The sequence below is a fragment of the Antrostomus carolinensis genome, unplaced genomic scaffold (genome assembly GCF_000700745.2).
Source record: "Antrostomus carolinensis isolate BGI_N321 unplaced genomic scaffold, ASM70074v2 scaffold24090, whole genome shotgun sequence".
In the NCBI taxonomy this organism is placed as follows: domain Eukaryota; kingdom Metazoa; phylum Chordata; class Aves; order Caprimulgiformes; family Caprimulgidae; genus Antrostomus; species Antrostomus carolinensis.
The window spans coordinates 23,688-41,429 of record NW_010286819.1 but is presented as its reverse complement, the minus strand read 5'-3'; the positions used below and the strand labels follow the sequence as shown (position 1 = coordinate 41,429).

At 44.7% G+C, this 17,742-nt stretch overlaps 1 protein-coding gene across 1 annotated transcript in view; it reads right to left on the bottom strand.

Annotated features, from left to right (window-relative positions):
- Nucleotides 1–1,463: 1,463 nt before the first annotated feature.
- LOC104518099 (protein phosphatase 1 regulatory subunit 12B) overlaps nt 1,464–17,742 on the bottom strand; it is a gene marked incomplete at both ends in the record, with an annotated part of 39,630 nt that continues 23,351 nt past the window's right edge. The window contains 5 exons of the mRNA XM_010177449.1: nt 1,464–1,508; nt 3,051–3,163; nt 3,729–3,912; nt 4,621–4,791; nt 5,226–5,316. Of these exons, the coding sequence (XP_010175751.1) occupies nt 1,464–1,508; nt 3,051–3,163; nt 3,729–3,912; nt 4,621–4,791; nt 5,226–5,316 (604 nt within the window). The remainder of the gene's footprint in view (nt 1,509–3,050; nt 3,164–3,728; nt 3,913–4,620; nt 4,792–5,225; nt 5,317–17,742) is intronic.

Sequence of the window (17,742 nt, the reverse complement as noted above, 5' to 3'; positions counted from 1 at the left end):
GGAGCAGCCACAACTTCCTTGGGCAACCTGTCCCAGTGTCTGACCACCCTCACAGTGAAGAACTTCTTCCTAATATCTAATCTAAACCTCCCCTCTTTCAGCTTAAACCCATTTCCCCTTGTTTTGTCATTAACTGCCCTTATGAAAAGTCCTTCCCCAGCTTTCTTGTAGGCCCCTTTCAGGTCCTGGAAGGCTGCTATAAGATCTCCCTGGAGCCTTCTCTTATATCCCTCCTCCAGTCTGACTGTGAGACAGCAGAAATATTAGAACAATTTTAAGGATGATAAATGGCTGAATCTTTCATGCAGGGTTAAGTGGAAGATGTAACGAAGCTGTGTACTGCTACGAACAGAAACTCCTGTGGGAAGAGCTGGGTTGCTTGAAGCTCCTTCTGTGGGAAGGAATATCTGCTTTTCACATTGCAAAGTAATGGGAAAGCAAAGGCTGGCACTGGAAGTTAAGCACATGCTAAGAGCCATCCCAGCACCGCATGAGTCTCTGGTCCCCACAAGGCTCACCATGACTTTGCCCTGTTTTGACCCAGTATTGCAAAAAAGAAAAACAAAAATCTATCCTGATGAACGTTACTGAAAATTTTCAGCAAAAACACAGTTAACTTTTCAATAAAATGATGCTTCAATCACTCTACTGAATTGCAAAGTGGGTGGAAAGCCTGCTGTAAGTTTAACACTTGCTGGCAAAGGTTAAATGTCACACAAGCAGGCTGACCCCCATGCAACCACACATTTGCTGTTTTTCTCAGGTCTTGCACATCATGCTTTAATAGTTTGGAAATGTATTTAGCTTTACCATTGTCAGAGTAAGTCATGTTGTCAGGCTCAAACGTGTTTTAGACAAAGACACACAAAACCCTAAGAAACCAAGGCAATTTGGAAGGACTCAGTAATTATTATAAAAGGAAAGAAAAGGCCGCAAAGGATAATGAGACTATTTCAAGAACAAGGGAACAATGAACAATCTCTGATGCGTTGCTTGCCAAGACAATTTCCCGCAAGAAAACAAACCCACGAGAAGACAAGAGCGTAGATTTTAGAAATACAAAACATAATGTCCAAAAGAACAGAGTCAGGGCGATTCTGAAACACAAGGTCAGGCACCTTCCTCGGGACACCCGCCAGCCACGCTCCCCAGCCATCGCAGCTTCTGCCAGTGCTCTCCATAAGGCACTCACCCTGCTGCTGCTCCAGGCCCTCCAGGTTTTAGAACTGCCTGTGCAGCTCTTGGAGAGCCAACTTTTGAACTTAGACCAGTCTGTAGATATTCTTTATCTTTCAGATGAGAAATCAGTAAGCAATTTGTGACTCAGAACTACCTCCCAGTTCATACTCAGGCTGAACACAGCCTGAACCTCTTGTATCAACAGAAACAAAGCCATAGAAGACCTCTTGCCACCAACACTCAAGAGTGAAACACCAACTATTTAGATGTAAGTTTTCACTTACCCGAGTCTCCTTCACCTCCTCATTTCCATCAACTTCATCATCATCCTAAGATGAAAAGCAACAATACAGTTAGGCAGCCTTGGAGATGACACCATTTTATCACAAGAAGATGACGTATTGCTTATGATTTGGTGTTAAAGCTGAGACCATGTCTTTCAAAAGAAATGCCTTGGGATGCTTTTGGCTGATTATCTGATAGGTCTGGTAACCTAATGACCATTTAGAAGATCTTGGTACTGGGGACAGAATTACTCTCTTGAGATGGCTACTGCAATTTGAATGCTTCCTGAAGAGTCAGTAGGAGGAGGAGTAACACTCCTTCATATACATAGGGAACAAACGTGACACTCGGGAAGACCATGTATCTGAAATGTTGGGTATGATATTGACTTTCAAAGAATATCCTCCACTTCAGTTAGACTCCAGGAGGAAAGACTGGTCATTTCAGACAGCTTGCACTTACACAGCCTCTCTGTAACCCACCACCTCTTTGTAACAGCTCCAGGATTTCACGGAGCAACAGTAAACTACCACGGCACCACATCTGACTCACTATTGAACTCAAGGTGCTTTAGAAGTTGTAGCTGCAGTTTTGTATAGAGACAACAGGGAAATGAACCAAAACTCTGAGAGGCATTTTGCTTTCTGCTCTGAAGCTGGTAATGTTGCTCATTACAATGATCCAGTAAACAACTGGGCAAGCTGTAAAGCATTTAACTTAAAAAAAAACAATAAGAAAAAATAAATCACATTTGGCACGCAAGTGAAAAAATGTAAGAATCATTTGAAAATAATAAAAAGGGGGTGTTTGCTGCAAGTCTTCCATTAGAAATTCTGAGGTTTCCAGCAGGACCGTTCAACTTGTCTGTCACTCCAAATATTCAACATGTGTTGCCACAGGGAAGGCCACTGGGGTTTTTTCCATTGTATTGTGCAGGAAGCCCCTACCCCGGGGGCGTGTGAGGAAGGCTGTATGTCCATAGCTGGACTAGAGTTCTTGCAGACAATTTCATAATGCTTATTCTCTTATGAAAAAGGTGATCTGTTTTCCTACCCAAGTCTCTAACCAAGGTTTGGAGGGTTGGATTTCTTCCCTCAGACTGAAGAAATCATTTGGAAAGCAGGACTAAGAGGAATGACCACGACACAGACAGCTCTCCTGTTTTTATGCTGTGTGTGTTCTCTGGTGCTGGGCAGGGAATCCACACACAGGTTTTATTCCTCATTGTCTTCATTTTAGGGGGCCTAAAGCATAGCCAGATTTGGGCTCAGAGGAATTTGAAAATACTTCCAGTGGCTTGTGACCTCCCTCTTCCAAAGAAACCAGACACCTAATCTCTCTTCTCCCATGTGGGCTCTTTCAAAATTGTGCAAGGATCGCACTGATTTATGGCTCAACAACAGGCTTCCCAGAACCTGCTGCTGGGGTTTTCCTTGGGCCAAACAGGATGCAACTCCTCTGAAATAGAGGGAAGGACTAATGGGAAATCAACTGACTTGAAAAAAAATCTGAAGCCTGGAACTGAAAGGAAATTCACCTTGAATATGACAGAATGAATTTCTCTTCTCTAAAGAACTCAGACTTACATCTTTTGTTGAGAAAATGATGCCGGTGCCTCTTCGCCTCTCTTTTGGCCGCCGCCTCTCTCGGATTGACTGTTTGTTCGGAGATCTGTCATCTAAATCCTGATCTTCACACTCTGGCCAAGCAAAGAAAGACTGCTTTGGTTTCAGTGATTTACATCTGTGCTTTTGCTAAGGTACTGGAGTTCTTTTCGAGCTGATCAAGGTCATCTTGTGTTATATTACGAAGGAGTTATTAAACCAAATGAAATGGAATCTCAGTGCCCTACTACATCTGGTTACTCACACTCCTTCCTTTATCAGAGACCAGAGAGGTTGCCCTAGCTGTCAGTTCTCCCCAGATCATCCCAATTTATGCCTACTCTGTACAAACTGTACTACTGGAATCCTAGTGGAATCCCTTCCCTCAGCTCTAAGATCTAAACGCTCCATGAATCACTACCTCACTTACTTATCCAAAATGGAAAACATCCTTTTATCCCTCTCTGTTACAAGCAACACACTGTACCCTACACTGGGATTTCAATTTAAACAAATCACATTTGTTTGGTGAGATGGCAGCTCCCCATACTGCTCCTCTACGAATAACAAGTAAACTTATTCTCTCTGTACACATTGAAAGTTTTAAAACCCATGAAAATCCCTGAGCTTTGACTGTTCTCCCGTCTCCTGGGTACATACCATTTTTCTCCATCTCTGTGGCTGCGCTTCTGAAGTCTGCTGGATTCACAGAGTCAAGACCTAAATACTTATTCGTTCGAGTCAGGTATGAACTTGTGTAAAGGAGAGGTGCTGACGTCGAAGGAGATACAGGCGTTGTAGGTTTGTCTGGTTGCACTGGGCACCTTAATCGCCGATAGACAGTCTATAAACAAAGAACCATGACAAAAAGTTAGGAGAATGAGAGGAACTACCAGATTTGGGATTTCAGGGAACTGGATAATCTTTTAAGTGTAATGTTTTCTCCACTGCTGCTGGAGGTGACCACCTCCATCTGCGAGATGAGGTTCATTCCATCAGACTGGGGTGGATGTTAAAGTATTGCACAGCTACAACGTGAGAGCACCTTCCCATTGCTGGGATCAATCTCTTTGTCCCTACAGCCAACAGCAGGACAAACAAGTTATCTGATAGAAATGAACGATTTACAGTTAAAAAACCAGAAGCGATTGGGAGAAAACAGGTCTCTTTGGCTTTCCATTACACACAGAACATCTGGGGAAAAATATGAGCACAAAGCTGCCACCCAGCCTGCAGAGCAAGGATGGATCCAGGCCACATTTCTATCATTAGCCTTCTCATTCCACTTTCTGTGATTTACAGTTTTATTTTCTGGCAAGAGACAGAAAAGTGAAATTCCCAGCAGGAGCAAAGGAACAGTGAACCTCTAACACCTACACATCCACACCCCTCGTGCAGCTCGCTGACGTGAGCCACGACTCCTCAGCGTCACTTCTTTCCAGCAAGTCTGCGCCCCTTAAAATAAACAGAGATGCCTCAAGCAATTTCTCCTGATCTCAGCTATCCTGAACGGCTTCATTAACTCTGAAACAATGAGAAGTGAGGCCATCACCTCCTCATCTGTATTTCTGCTCCACCGTGACCGGGTCTCCTGCCTCTCACTGCTGTCCTCAGCAGGCTCAGCGCTCTCTGCTTTCTCGCTTTGCTGTTCCTGAGCTTGTCGCTCTGCCCGAGACCGGCTGAAGGTTCGCTCAGCCTCCTGAAGATCTGTCAGTGTCACACCCTGGAGAGGAAGTAAGAGAGAATTTTTCAATTTATACAATTAGATTTCAAGTCTTTCAGGTCAGTTTAAAATGCCCAGCAGGCTTATATCTGGCCAGGCTAATGTTTCATCTTTATGCTAACAGAAAGAAAAGACTTCTGTTGCCTTTAACACATTTCTCAGTGTACCTACCTAATCACTGACTCAAAGCAACCCAAATATACGTGATCAAGCTACAAACTAAAAGGCAGGTACACTGCAGAAGTGGGAACTTTGCTCGAGGGAATATTTTGTAATAACTGTTTGCAGGAACTTTTGCCAGAACCTCTCCGACACAGTGAAGGTAGACAAGCTCCTCATCCTAAGCAGTAACATAAAAGCAGAAGAAAATCCTGCCTCTTTATACATCAGTTCTCTTCATCCTACACTCAAACATGAGTATTTCCATTCTTTACCTGTGTAGACCTGCGAGTCTGCCGGGCCTGCCTGGATCGTGCCTTCCTCAGTGATTCTGCTTCCTCATCCCGCACCGGAGTCAGATATGACCTGAAAAATAAAAGGGCAGAAGAGGTTAAAATAAAAACAGATGCCCTCTCTTCCTGTCTCTGCAAGCTCCAGAGCTGAGATTTTATTCTCTTTCATACAGACAAAAATCATTTTAGCTCCATCTACCAAGACTATTGTCATCTTCTGCTTTGGGACAACTTTCTTACGAGTATGTGATACGCAAATGCTTGCATTAGGTTCTCTGTAGAGTCCCTAAAGAAACTCTTCAGTGTTGGACATGTTCTGTTAAAAAAAAGTGCAACTATTTAGTATATTATTTGCCCCATTCCATGTCTTATTGCATCATCAGGAATAAAGAAAAAAACCCCACCACCTCTGATTCAGATAAAGATCTCAAGAACAGAAATCCTGTGCTGGCACATTCCTCAGACCCTCCTCCCTGTCATTATATTCATGATCATATTCCTGCAATCTGCTGTCTTCATCAATATGAAATCCATCACGCCAGAAACCGGCTGAACTGCAGGCATCTTATAAAGACAAAACACCTTGAAAAAAGCTATGAAATTAAAGAAATGACCTTCACACACTGGAGTAAACTGAGTCCCTTAATACTGAGAAACACACAGTTAGAATACAGAGCTGGTGACCACTAAATTACATTAAACTGGGGAGATTTCAAAAGAATTGTTCACGTGAAAATAAATAAACTGAACTCTGAGCACTGGCATTCACTGTGGATGAACTGGAGAGGAATTAGTCTGTGCTCCTGCAGAACTGGGGATCACACAGGAGTAAGTCTGAATTCCACTGGTGGAGTGGCTTCCATCCTAGGAAAGATTAATTAGATTGGACACTTCATCCTGGTTAACAGGGAATGATTATTAACACCATCTCACCGTACAAGGATGAGGGTGCCTGAAATGCAACGTTGTTTTGTGGGTCTATCACTGCCACAGATTAACAGAGTATCAAAGATCCAAATACGTTCAAAGAATAATTAGCCAAGTGAGGGATTAAGATCTATCAAGGAATACGCTTACTTTGTCCTTGGACTCTTTTCGTGGTTTTCCACTACAGATCGCTTTCAGGGAAAAAGGAACGGGCTGAACAGATTTTGCATCTGACCCAGTAAGTTAAGACATTCATTAGACAGATTCTCACTTTGCTGCGCTACAACAAAACCTCAAAGAATCACAAAATTGGGGTCATTCCAAAATCATCTACCGTGATGGCTTTTATCCACCTTCACGATCCTGTGTCCAGCACCAATTTAGCTGTGCAGCCAAGTGCAGACTGACCTGCAGCGCTCAGCAGAGACACATCACTTAATGGGGAGTTCCTCTGACTATTTGGAGGCACATCCACAGGAGCTGCAGTCACCTCGCACTTTAAGTGTTGGTGGGGCACACGTGAGAGTCTTCTCACCTAAACCTGGTGTATCTGACCTGATAAATCACGCCCCGAACTCCCCTGATCTCCAAAGAGTACAAGGAGAGCGCAAAGGATCGATCGTCCATGCTGAAGATGCCTGCACTGCAGACTTCTGGAGGAGATGAATCATGCTCTGGGAGCTGGCTGCGATGGAGATGTCTACATCCGAGCTGGCCAGGCTGACTGTGCTGCACTTCCAGGGCTCAATTTATCACCTTCAGAAAGAGCCTCCAGCACAGATCATGTGAACGCATCGCGGAGGAGCTCATTGCTCCCCATTGATTATCCAGACAGACACACTAGCTGTGATGGATACGCCAACACGGGAAGCGCCTAAAATTCAGAGGGATGATTGCCTCCCAAGAATTCGCTGTTTCATGAACAAAAAAAGCTGCTATTTGATGAGCAAAAGCTGTGCAACTCCTAATTTTGCAGACAAAGTAGTTCTCTTCTGCTGTCCTTTACGCAGTGCATATGTGCTGCCCAGGTAATGGCACATTAAGGAAACAATAAACATTTTCTGCAGCTTTTGACACAAGTAGAATAGCTGCTGTTTGCACAGCATCCAGAAGTAATAAGCCACCTACAGGAAGAATACATTTGTGAAATACACTGCAAATTAAGTTCAGAGTAGTAGGAAAAAAAAAAAAAAGTAGTTCCTGAAACATATAAACCAAGTAAATCTGTAGCTAAGTAAGGTGGACAGTTCATTGTAACAGCTCTGAATCAGTGGAATTTATGTCTCATGCTCTGTGACAAGGACAGGGGAGTGTAGGAGCTACATACATCCGATGGGGAATAAAAGGAGGGAAGGCGAGACCTGCCTTTGCCCTAAGAGGAATTCAGCTCCTGCTACAGCACGTAGGTAGTGGGTGACATTGTGCTTGTTCAGGAACACTCCTGGTACGTGTGAGCAACACGAGATCACGCTTACAGCAGCTGAAGTGCTTTTGCACACAGAAGAAAATAATACTGAACTCCCTGTCACCGGATGTGAGAGAGGACAAAAGAGATTTTCAAAATAGATTCAAAAAAGGTTCAGGAAATCCATGGAGAACAGGTCAGCACCAGCTACTGAAGAGGAGGCTGAGCGTGCAGCTGCTGAGCCACAGAGGGATTCGCGGCAGTGTGAGAAGAGGCGGGTGTGCAGGAGCACAGCGAGGCTGCAGGATTCCCCTCATTTCAGGATTTAGCTACAGACACAGCACGCAGCGATCCAGCAAGAGAAACACCATGTTGTGTCCCTTCCCCATCATGCTCCCAGACTTTTTTCCTCTGCTCTCCCAGAATTTATATAAAAACAGCAGTAAGTTAAAACATCATTAGCAATATTGGGTGTCCAACCTGTAACACAGAATCCCAGAATTGCCTGGATTGGAAAAGCCCTTTGAGTCCAACCATGAACCCAACACTGACAAGTCCCCGACTAACCCATGTCCCTCAGCACTATGTCTACACGACTCTTCAATCCCTCCAGGGATGGGGACTCCACCACTGCCCTGGGCAACCCCTTCCAATGCCTCAGAACCCTTTCAGCAAAGAAATTCTTCCTCACATCCCATCTCAACTGCCCTGGGCACAACTTGAGGCCATTTCCTCTTGTCCTGTCACTTGGTCCTTGGGTGAACAGGAACAGCAATACCTCCACCTCTCTCCACCTTCTCTCAGGTAGTACAGTGACTTAATCTTCAGACAAGCACATTTTGCAAGTCAGAGTGGCTCAGTTCGGGCTGCAGCCTTTATCGATTGCTAACTTTTGGTTTCTTTCCATTTACACAATTTTTGGAGCTCACCCAAAGCCATTTTACAAGCCTGAGATAACTGAATGTTCTGAACCCAGTCGGCAGAGCCACTGCACAGTGACAGAGCTGATTTCTCCAAGCAAGCAGCTACAGCCTTTTCCTGATGATGAAAGAAGGTGGCCATGCTGTAAATATTTCAAATGCAAAGAGCAGACTGCTGGCAATTCACTCACATTTCTGTTCTCATTAGGGGTTTTTTGTGTTTTGATTTTTTCTTTGGGGGAGGAAGAGCCGATAAAGCCAGATTTTACAATTTTAGGTGATGTTTCACTTTGCTTACGAGCTGAATTTTAAGAGACTTGAATGTGCTAAATGGGATGGAAGAAAGAAAGAGAGAACAAATTCACTGCAAAGAAGACGGCAAGTCTGATGCAGCCACAAAGCAAGGCTGGGCTGGATGACAGAGAGCGAGCAATGCACTGCTCTCCAAAGCAGAAAAACTGCAGATCACAGCAAGCTGCAGAGGAGAGACAGCAAATGGGGTACGAGGCCGTCTGTAAACAACCCACAGAGTTTTTAATTACGTTTTCAAGAAACACGCTGCTTGCTAAAATGCAGTATCTATGTCATGCTATTAATTCAAGCAAATATCACATGATCCAAGCAGATCTGCAAAGAAATGGTCCTACACGCTGTATTTTCTTGCAATAAGCTTTGTCTGATAAATACATGAAATAAGAGCAGCCATCATGCCAAGTTCAAGGCACGCATAAAGCAGAACAGATTTTTCCCAGAGTTTTGGTTACAAGTACAAGCAGCAGAATATAAATTGCTAGCGATGCCTGCGTGAGAGTCAGCAAAAACACTGCACAGATTTATAGTTCCCAGAGACAGACGAGTGTGTCCTGCTGCCACAAGAGCTGCGAGCTTCTGACTCGTGTATTAGCCAGAAAAGAGCTGGGAACTGAATGATGAATCTGGCTCCAAATTAATGCTCCTGTTTTCAAGAAAACACCTATTTTCTCTGTTAACTCTTTTAATCAGGATAGTGCAGCACAGAATGATGGATCCTGACTGCTCATCACCATCTCAAGGCAAAAGGAGCTGCAGTAAAATACTAATAGAAGGGGAGATTCAAAACAGGGCAATAGTAAGGCTGGATATAAATGAACCAATCTGTATGTTAGAGAACCTGTACCAGAGGAAAAAAAAACCACCTTGAGAAGAGAAACTCCTCCCAAGCAATAGGTAAACAATGCAGAAAAGGAAATTACAATCCCTTGTTAATTGGTGCACAGAGAGCAAGAACAGATGATAAATTTCTCCAAGAAACACAGCAGCTTCTGATAATCTTTTCACAATGCTGATCTCCTTCCTTTCCTTCCTGAACTCCTGGCACTTATAGACTGAAGCACTTGTGGCAAACACCCTCTACCACCACACAGAGTCCCCTGGCAGAACAACATCACCCACTCCAAGAGGAAACACCAAGAATCTATAAAACTTGCTGAAGTTTTGCGTTTTCACTCTGCAGTGACCCAGAAAGCACTCGCCTAAAAGACACTCACCTGCGTGCATCAAAACCTGGCAACGAATTTGGAAGCTAAATGTTCAGTAAATGCTACAGCTGCCCTCTTGCCAAAGCCAATTCAGGGCATTTTGTCTTGCTGTCAGCGCACCAAAAGCTGAGATCCACACCCCCCTGAGCTGCAGTGGGCCATGATGGGGCCCAACACCCCCATCAGGTGCTTCTCCAATAAACCCACAGTCCCATAGGGAGAGCAGTGAGCGCACGAGCTGGCAGCAGTCACTGCAGGGTGTCTGGTCTCTGCAAACGTGGCACTGTTGGTGGTGAACTGGGGTGATGCTCGATGCGGCTCTTCTAGAGGAAAGCTTGTCATGGGCAGGAGCTGCATTGCTGGCTCTCCCCGACTCCTCTCCACTCAGCCCAAATTCTCTTTCTACATTAGGAGTGACTCTGAACTACAGTCACTAGACTAGAAACTACAGTGACCATTTTCTTGGAAGCCAGGACAGATTTTTGGCTCTTCCAGCTCTGGGTAATATGGGTAGAGGGAGTCAGGCACAGATTTAGCTTCCTGCACACAAAAAGGCTTGTGCAGCGTATCCCAGAATCCCAGAATTGCCTGGATCGGAAAAGCCCTTCAAGCTCATCGAGTCCAACCATGAACTCAACACTGACAAGTCCCCGACTAACCCATGTCCCTCAGCACTGTGTCTATACAACTCTTCAGTCCCTCCAGGGATGGGGTGCAACTTGAGGCCATTTCCTCTTGTCCTGTCCCTTGGTCCTTGGTTGAACAGACCCACCCCCACCTCTCTCCACCCTCCTCCAAGGGACTTGGACAGAGCCAGAAGGTCTCCCCTCAGCCTCCTTTTCTCCAGGCTCAACAGCCCCAGTTCCCTCAGCTGCTCCTCAGCAGACTTGTACTCCAGACCCTTTTCCAGCTTCATTGCCTGGATAGTCATACAGATATTCAGACTCTAAAATGTTTGGAATAGCTTTTCTTAAGAGTACAATATCACTATTCCAAACCCTGCAATAATTTAAAAACCCCTTATCGTACATATAAATATCTCTCTCTCTATCTCTCATACATATATACACACATAAATAGATATATACACACACATACTGAAAAAAGGAAGACAGAAAAAACCAAACCAAACAGCAAAAACCTCAAAAAAACATCAAGTACAGATACTGTTCCCCTGGAAACAACTGGAAAAGTACAGCATCCCAGAGCTGCATTCCTACAAGCTGGAAAATCGCCACTGGCTAAGAAACTATCTCTAAGCTGGGGGAGGGAAGGGAAGCAAGTGCAAGTTCTGCAGGCAACAATGCTGGCAGCAGATCCCAGAATACAATTCCTTAAGTTAGATAATAAATATGTACCCAGCAGCAGGTCAATCACTGACAATTACACAGCAACAGTCAGAAAATGAAACTTTCCTGCTCTCTCATCCAAGCAAGCAACAGGTTTCAGTTCTCCACAGTATTTATCCCTGTGCTCACATGTCCTACGCATCAGACCACTGCCACTGAAAATATTCATCAGAGAAATTGCCATGAGAAGTTGGGTGACTATAATTTGAGAAGGCCACTGCACAGGCAGGAGGGAAGGATGACACGTCAGACTCTGCAAGTGGTGGAGCTGGGAAGGAGGGGAGAGACAGCCAGACAATGCTGAGTTATTTAATAAGCTGAAGACAAAGGGATAACGAGATTTCAGGATCATGCTCTTAAAGTGTTTCACAGCTGCCTCGAAAAGGCTCGGCTGAGTGTTCACCATTTTCAGGCCTTTCCTTTTCTCTCTCAAGCTAGTTCTGGCTGTTGGGAGCTGTCATTGTGTTTCAATCTGGACTGTGAATTCTCAACTCATGAAAGTTTAAATGTTTAACTTTCAATCATCTATTTACAGTACGATTATCAGTTCAACAAGCACAAGATGAAATTCTTTATTTGCGACAGCTTTGCTTTCCTCAACACGTTCAGGTGCTGATCCGAGAGATTAAGAGACTTGTGATCTTTGTCACTTGTTAATCAAAACAACAAGTACCCTTTATCCCTCCTCCAAACTCACGCCTGGATGTGATGTTTACAATGGGTTAAGCTTACGCATACGGCAGTTGATGCTTTAAGAATACTTCCCATCACACAGTTCTTGATGATTTTGCTCGTGCTTTCCCATCTGCCCACGTTCACCTCTTTGTATGCCCTTCAGAAAGCAGAGCTGCTCCTTTTGTGCTGTGTTCCTACGGCAGCTCACTCAACGCACGTCCTCTGCAGGCTGGACTACTGCAATAAAAATTGAGTAGTGCTCTAATTGCAGACCCAGGTGGGAACACAGCCCTGCTCCCTCTGAGTCTCTGAGCTCTGTATTTCCACTGCCAGAAGAGGAAAATACAGCATTGGTACCTATGGAGAATTCAAAGTTTGGAACTGGTGGAGACAGCACAGAGACTGGAAGCTTTTAAATGATCAATGTTATCGCTTTGCATTAATTAATGCTATTCAGCGTCATGGTAAAAAGTGAAAGCAACAAACATCACAGTGATCACATTCCTTAAACTGGCTACCTTGTCTGGAGAAGGCTTGTGAACCTAGACCTTTAAAGTCCTTCCAGAAAAACGGAAAATATGCTCATTTAAAACAAAACAAAAAACCCCCTCCAATCCAGGTAATTTTTCTGCAAGAGAAAAGCAAAGAGTGCTGCAAACACAAACCAAAGCAAGGCAGCAACACCTTTTCCCTACTGAACTCCCCCTTGGTTATTCACTGCAGCAGTTGCCACCATCACAAGCACAAAGCTTTCCAGGCTGGAATATTCTGAAACGAGTTTGTGTTCAGCAGAGGACATTAGGTGTCAATATGCAACACCGAGCAGTTTGTCACTGCGTCAGGGAACGACGTGCGCTGCTGTCTGCAGTCCTCAGAGGCTGAATCTTTGCATTAAAAAAAAAATGCTGCATGAACCAGAGCGGGATGAAGCTCCATCTCCTGCCAGCTGATGAATGAAATGAAAGCTGTGAGTGTCCTGCCTCTGTCAGTATTTCTCTTTCTCATTTTCAAGTGAGCCAACACAATTTGACATTTTAAATAACCTCAAGCAGACCTATTACAGCTTTCCCAAAAGCCAGTTTCTACAGTCTGAAACAGGGCAGGAAATGCCTGGGGGAAAAAAAAAAACCTAAAAAAAAAAAAATCAGTCGGCAAAAATCGGAATATTTGGGAAATTGCCTTTTGCAACTAAAAAAATAAAATCAGAACTTGATGGTGATAAAGAAGGTTCAGCTATTGAACTAGATAAACCGTAGAAATGCTCACTTGGCAAGTACATCCGAGCAGCCTTCGACCGCCACCTCCTGGAAGTGGCCACGGAACAGATTCATGATCATCCTCCTTGAAACTGCTCAGGCACCAGCCCCAGCTGAATTACAGAAAACATCACCCAGTATTAATAATGGATAAAAGATTTCCATTTCCTACTGAGCTAAGATTGCAATCTCTTAGCATGTGGCAGTGGCTATGGTTCAATTTCAAGCATCCACTTTTCTCAGGGACAGAAGATTTATTAATCTGCTCAAAAGCTATTCCTATAGAAACCCCAGGGTGGCTACCTGCCTTCCTTGGCTTCTCCACCTGTGACATCCACGGGTCGGTGCTGTGGAGCAAAGAATTTAACAGAAGAGCTGACTTTGTGCTAAATTAGCTCTCAGCTGTACCGTCACACATATTTTGGACACATTCTTTAGTTTAACGGCCATTTTTGGACAGAGAAAAATATCTGAACATGTCAAAGTTAGTAAATGCCCATACCCTGAACATCCAGGTAATAGCACCCAGGTGGCACTGGAGCCCTGGCTGTAGAACCTGCCATCAGACAAATGTGCTGTTAGACACAAGGATTAAATATGTGCAACATCTCAGTGGTAACAATTAGTAAGTCAAGAGGAACTGCACACAGATTGTGGATGTAGACAGGGATGGGGAAAGGCAGTTTTACCTTCTGCTCGCTCCATGCTGTCAAGCTGCAGCTCTTTTACGCTGCTTAGCTCAAGTGGTCCCTGCTTCGTTTCCTTCACCATTCCTGGAGGATCTCACATATATTCCTGCTCGGAGTTAGCAGGCCAACCTACAGCCTGGGCTCCTCCGCCCCAAGCAAATGCCAAAATATCCCCCCCCTCCTTCCCCTGAGCACGGGATAAAGTCAGTGGGCAGCTGAGCACGCAGCAGCACACCTGCTCCCCTTCCTCACAGGAAACGAGGCGCAGCAGCAGTGACCCCCATCCCACACCTCGACCTTTTTCCAAATAAAAATGCAGCCTGATTTCTGATACAGCAGGAGCAATCGAGCCTCTTCCCAACATGGACAATCCCATGGTCGGCAGAATTCCTACCCTCCCACATCATCTGCACCAGCAGCCTTTTAAAAAAGGGACAACTTTATCTGAAAGAGATTAACTGCAGAAGCGTGGCAGAGAAATGCTTTCAGCAGCAGGTGCCAGATGATTGTTCGGTTCTTCACAAGAGAGAGACCTCTTAACTTTTTGTTGTCCGCTGCGTAGTGTGGACAGGAATCCGTCCCTTGCCAGCACCTTGCATGAGTATCCCCATCACTCCAATTCCCCAGGGACCTTTCCCAGGAGAATTAAGACCAACTCAGCTTTATGTCAGTCAGTGATAAGGATTAGAGAGTCAAATATTACTGAAAAAACCCCAAGGTGGCAGCGAGACAATGCTCCCAGCTCCTTCTACCAGTTAGTCCCAAGGGATATTTAAATACCCCGCGAATACAAACCCCATAGTTTAACTTCTACAGAGATCAGGGTTTCTTGTTTTTTTTGTCAGTTAATAAGGGTTATCACCCTAGAGGAGTCATGTTCTGAATTTGGACAGGACAAGAATCACGAGGTAAAAGGACTTGCCAAAAATTGTTCATCTAACAGTACTAGTGGAGGAGGATTCAGTTATTAATATATTATTAATATACGCTACTATAATTAGCAGCTGGATCCTTGGAATAAAGGAACAAAGAACGAAAAATAAATTCCTCTTGGGAACGAAGCAGAAAAGAGAAATGTTTGCTAGACACATTTACCTTGCACGTCAGTGAACTTTCTTCATCTGAAAAAAAATTCTAGGGGAAACTTTAGAGGGCAAGAAGCCAGGCTGAGCACAGCTGTCAGCCCCAAAGCTGCTAGGAAAACAAGGCACCTCACTCTTATTCTTGATTTATCTGAGAAACTGGTCAAATACATTAAAAAAATAAGGAAAAGAGAGACCTGTTTCCTGTCTCTAACAGTTTGCCTGATGGCAAGTGCTACTACCTTGCTGGAACCTTCCTGAGGAACAGGAAGAACAAATACAATTGCAGAATGCAATTGTATAAACAAAGTGGCTGAGGGGAAGAAAAAAAGAGGAAAGTCAAATTAAAATCCTAATTCTTACAAAAACAGATTTCAAATTCAGGAGTGTCCTTTTAAACGGGTCATACAATTGAGAACACAGACTTGCCTTCCAGAAGTTCTCAGGCCAAGCTTGGCTTACTCCATGTGACAGGTAACCACGAGCTGTGGGCTGCACAGTAGCCTTTCAATCCATCCTGGGAACCAAAGCTTTCATATAATATGGAGACCCAGACTCCCCCAGACCTTCCTTTCAGCACCAGATCTCTCGTGGCACAAGTCATGTTCCAGCTTGGCCAGATCTCCTGCAGAGCCCTTGCCACGCACAGTGACACAGCCCCAAGCAGCCTCCAGCGCGTTGGGAGCCTGGGACACGGGGAACCCCCTCGAGAGGGGCTGCAGCGTAGGACTCCCTGGAGAAGATGTGGCCACAGAGCCCTGCACTTCACCTACATGGCCAAAGTCACCGATGAACTTTGCAAAGGAGCTTTTGGTGGCACTAGAGGCCGCTGTCATCCCAGATGTATTTGGATAATCCAGCAGCGGACTCCCCCAAGTCCCCACCTCCTGCTTGTACCAAGTGGAAACCAAAAGGATGTTAGTTTTGCACCAGGAAGAACAGGGTCTACACAAAATACTGTAGGCACAGCATCTACATGCTTGTAATTCACCCTTAGCAGAGCCAGTGTTGTTTTGAGTTCAGCTGGACAAATGCATTTGCAATGTGAGACAATTTGACGCTGGCAGGCGATCATCAAAACGGCCAAACAGCAACGTCCATCAGTGTCTCCAAAATTCCCATGAAAAAGCAAAAGAAATTGCCTGGCAAAAATATTGACTCTGGAAGATGGCACGTTTCCAGGCTCTCAGCATCGGCACACCGCAGTGCTGCAGCGGAACGAAGGGCGGCGGAACGTGCAGCTGGGTACATGTAAATACGCACGGCAGCAGCTTGGCTGAACCTCCAAGACATATGGCCCAAACACCAGGCAGCGATCTGTGATGGTCCAGCCAGGCAGCCGGGCTGCCCTGAGTTCCTCCAAACGGATTTCTCCTGCCACCTTTTCTGTTTTTTCCCTTTCTAACAACGTGAGCTGCGATTCACGCTATTTTCCAGCTACTAGAGCATTTGCTGACCAATTTAGCTAGCAAACAAGCAGCAGGTAACACACCACAGGTAAAATGCTACGGTGGGCCAGGGTAAGGCTTGTTGGCCACCAAAGGATGCAAAAAACACTGGCCCAGGTTGGCCAGAGAAGCTGTGGCTGCTCCTCCCTGGAAGTGTTGAAGGCCAGGCTGGATGAGGCTTTGAGCAACCTGGTCTAGTGGAAGGTGTCCCTGCTGCTGGCAGGGGGGTTGGGACTGGATGAGCTTTGAGGTCCCTTCCAACCCAAATCAGTCTGGGATTCTATGATTCTATGAAAAGAGCCCTCCAGAGCACTCTGCTAGTCATTCCTCCCCAGCCCTAGCAGTCTCTTCTGCTATAACCTTTTGGATTCACGTAGATAATTTAAGGCCACAAGTTAGGAGACATCCCTGTGATCTAATATTAGATAAGCTTATTTATGTTTTTGTTGCTAAGAGAAAGCTGGAGCTTTGGAAACACTGAAGCAGACCAAATGCTATTGCAACAGCTGCCGGTGGGAAATGAAATCCATACAGTGCTTCCCTGACAACTGTTTGCCATTTTCCTTTTTTATTTTATTTTACTGGAATTGGTCTCCTTCCAAAATAAGCTTTTTCCCATTTAGGTGACCTCTCCTGTTTCTCCAGCTCCACGTTTCCTAGTTCAAAATGTGCAGGCAGTTCCCCAGTCAGTATATCCTGCTCTTAGAACTAACATTCATAAATAATGTTTCCTTCCACCCACAAGCACAATGCACCATTGCTGTGCTTTTTTTTTTCCCCTCTCAGTAGTTTCAAAGCATTAATTAAAGGTGGGAGGAATTTTCTGGTGTTTCTCTTTGCATTAGCATAATTCATAGGAGATGGTTCTCTAATAAAAATGCAGGAGATTTAAACAGATCTTCTATATTATTTATAGAAACTGATTCGGCAATAAATGCCAATGCAGTAATATTAATAGATGCTCTTTCGGGCATCTCCAAGTACTATCTCAGTCAAGTTCCCTGTCTGCAGACAGTGCCAAAAGTCTGGTGGGTTTTGTGGAGCCCACTTCTCCCAAGAAGAATCTAAAGCTTTTGCAACTTGATTCTGGGCTTGCCAAAAATGGAGATACTGTTGTGCAACGGTCTGAAGCGTGAACTGAAAGCACAATACCCACTCTGTCCTCTTTTGCAGAATCTCACTTTGCACCAGGAGTATCTTTTGGCAGCTCATCTCAATTCAATTGCAAATG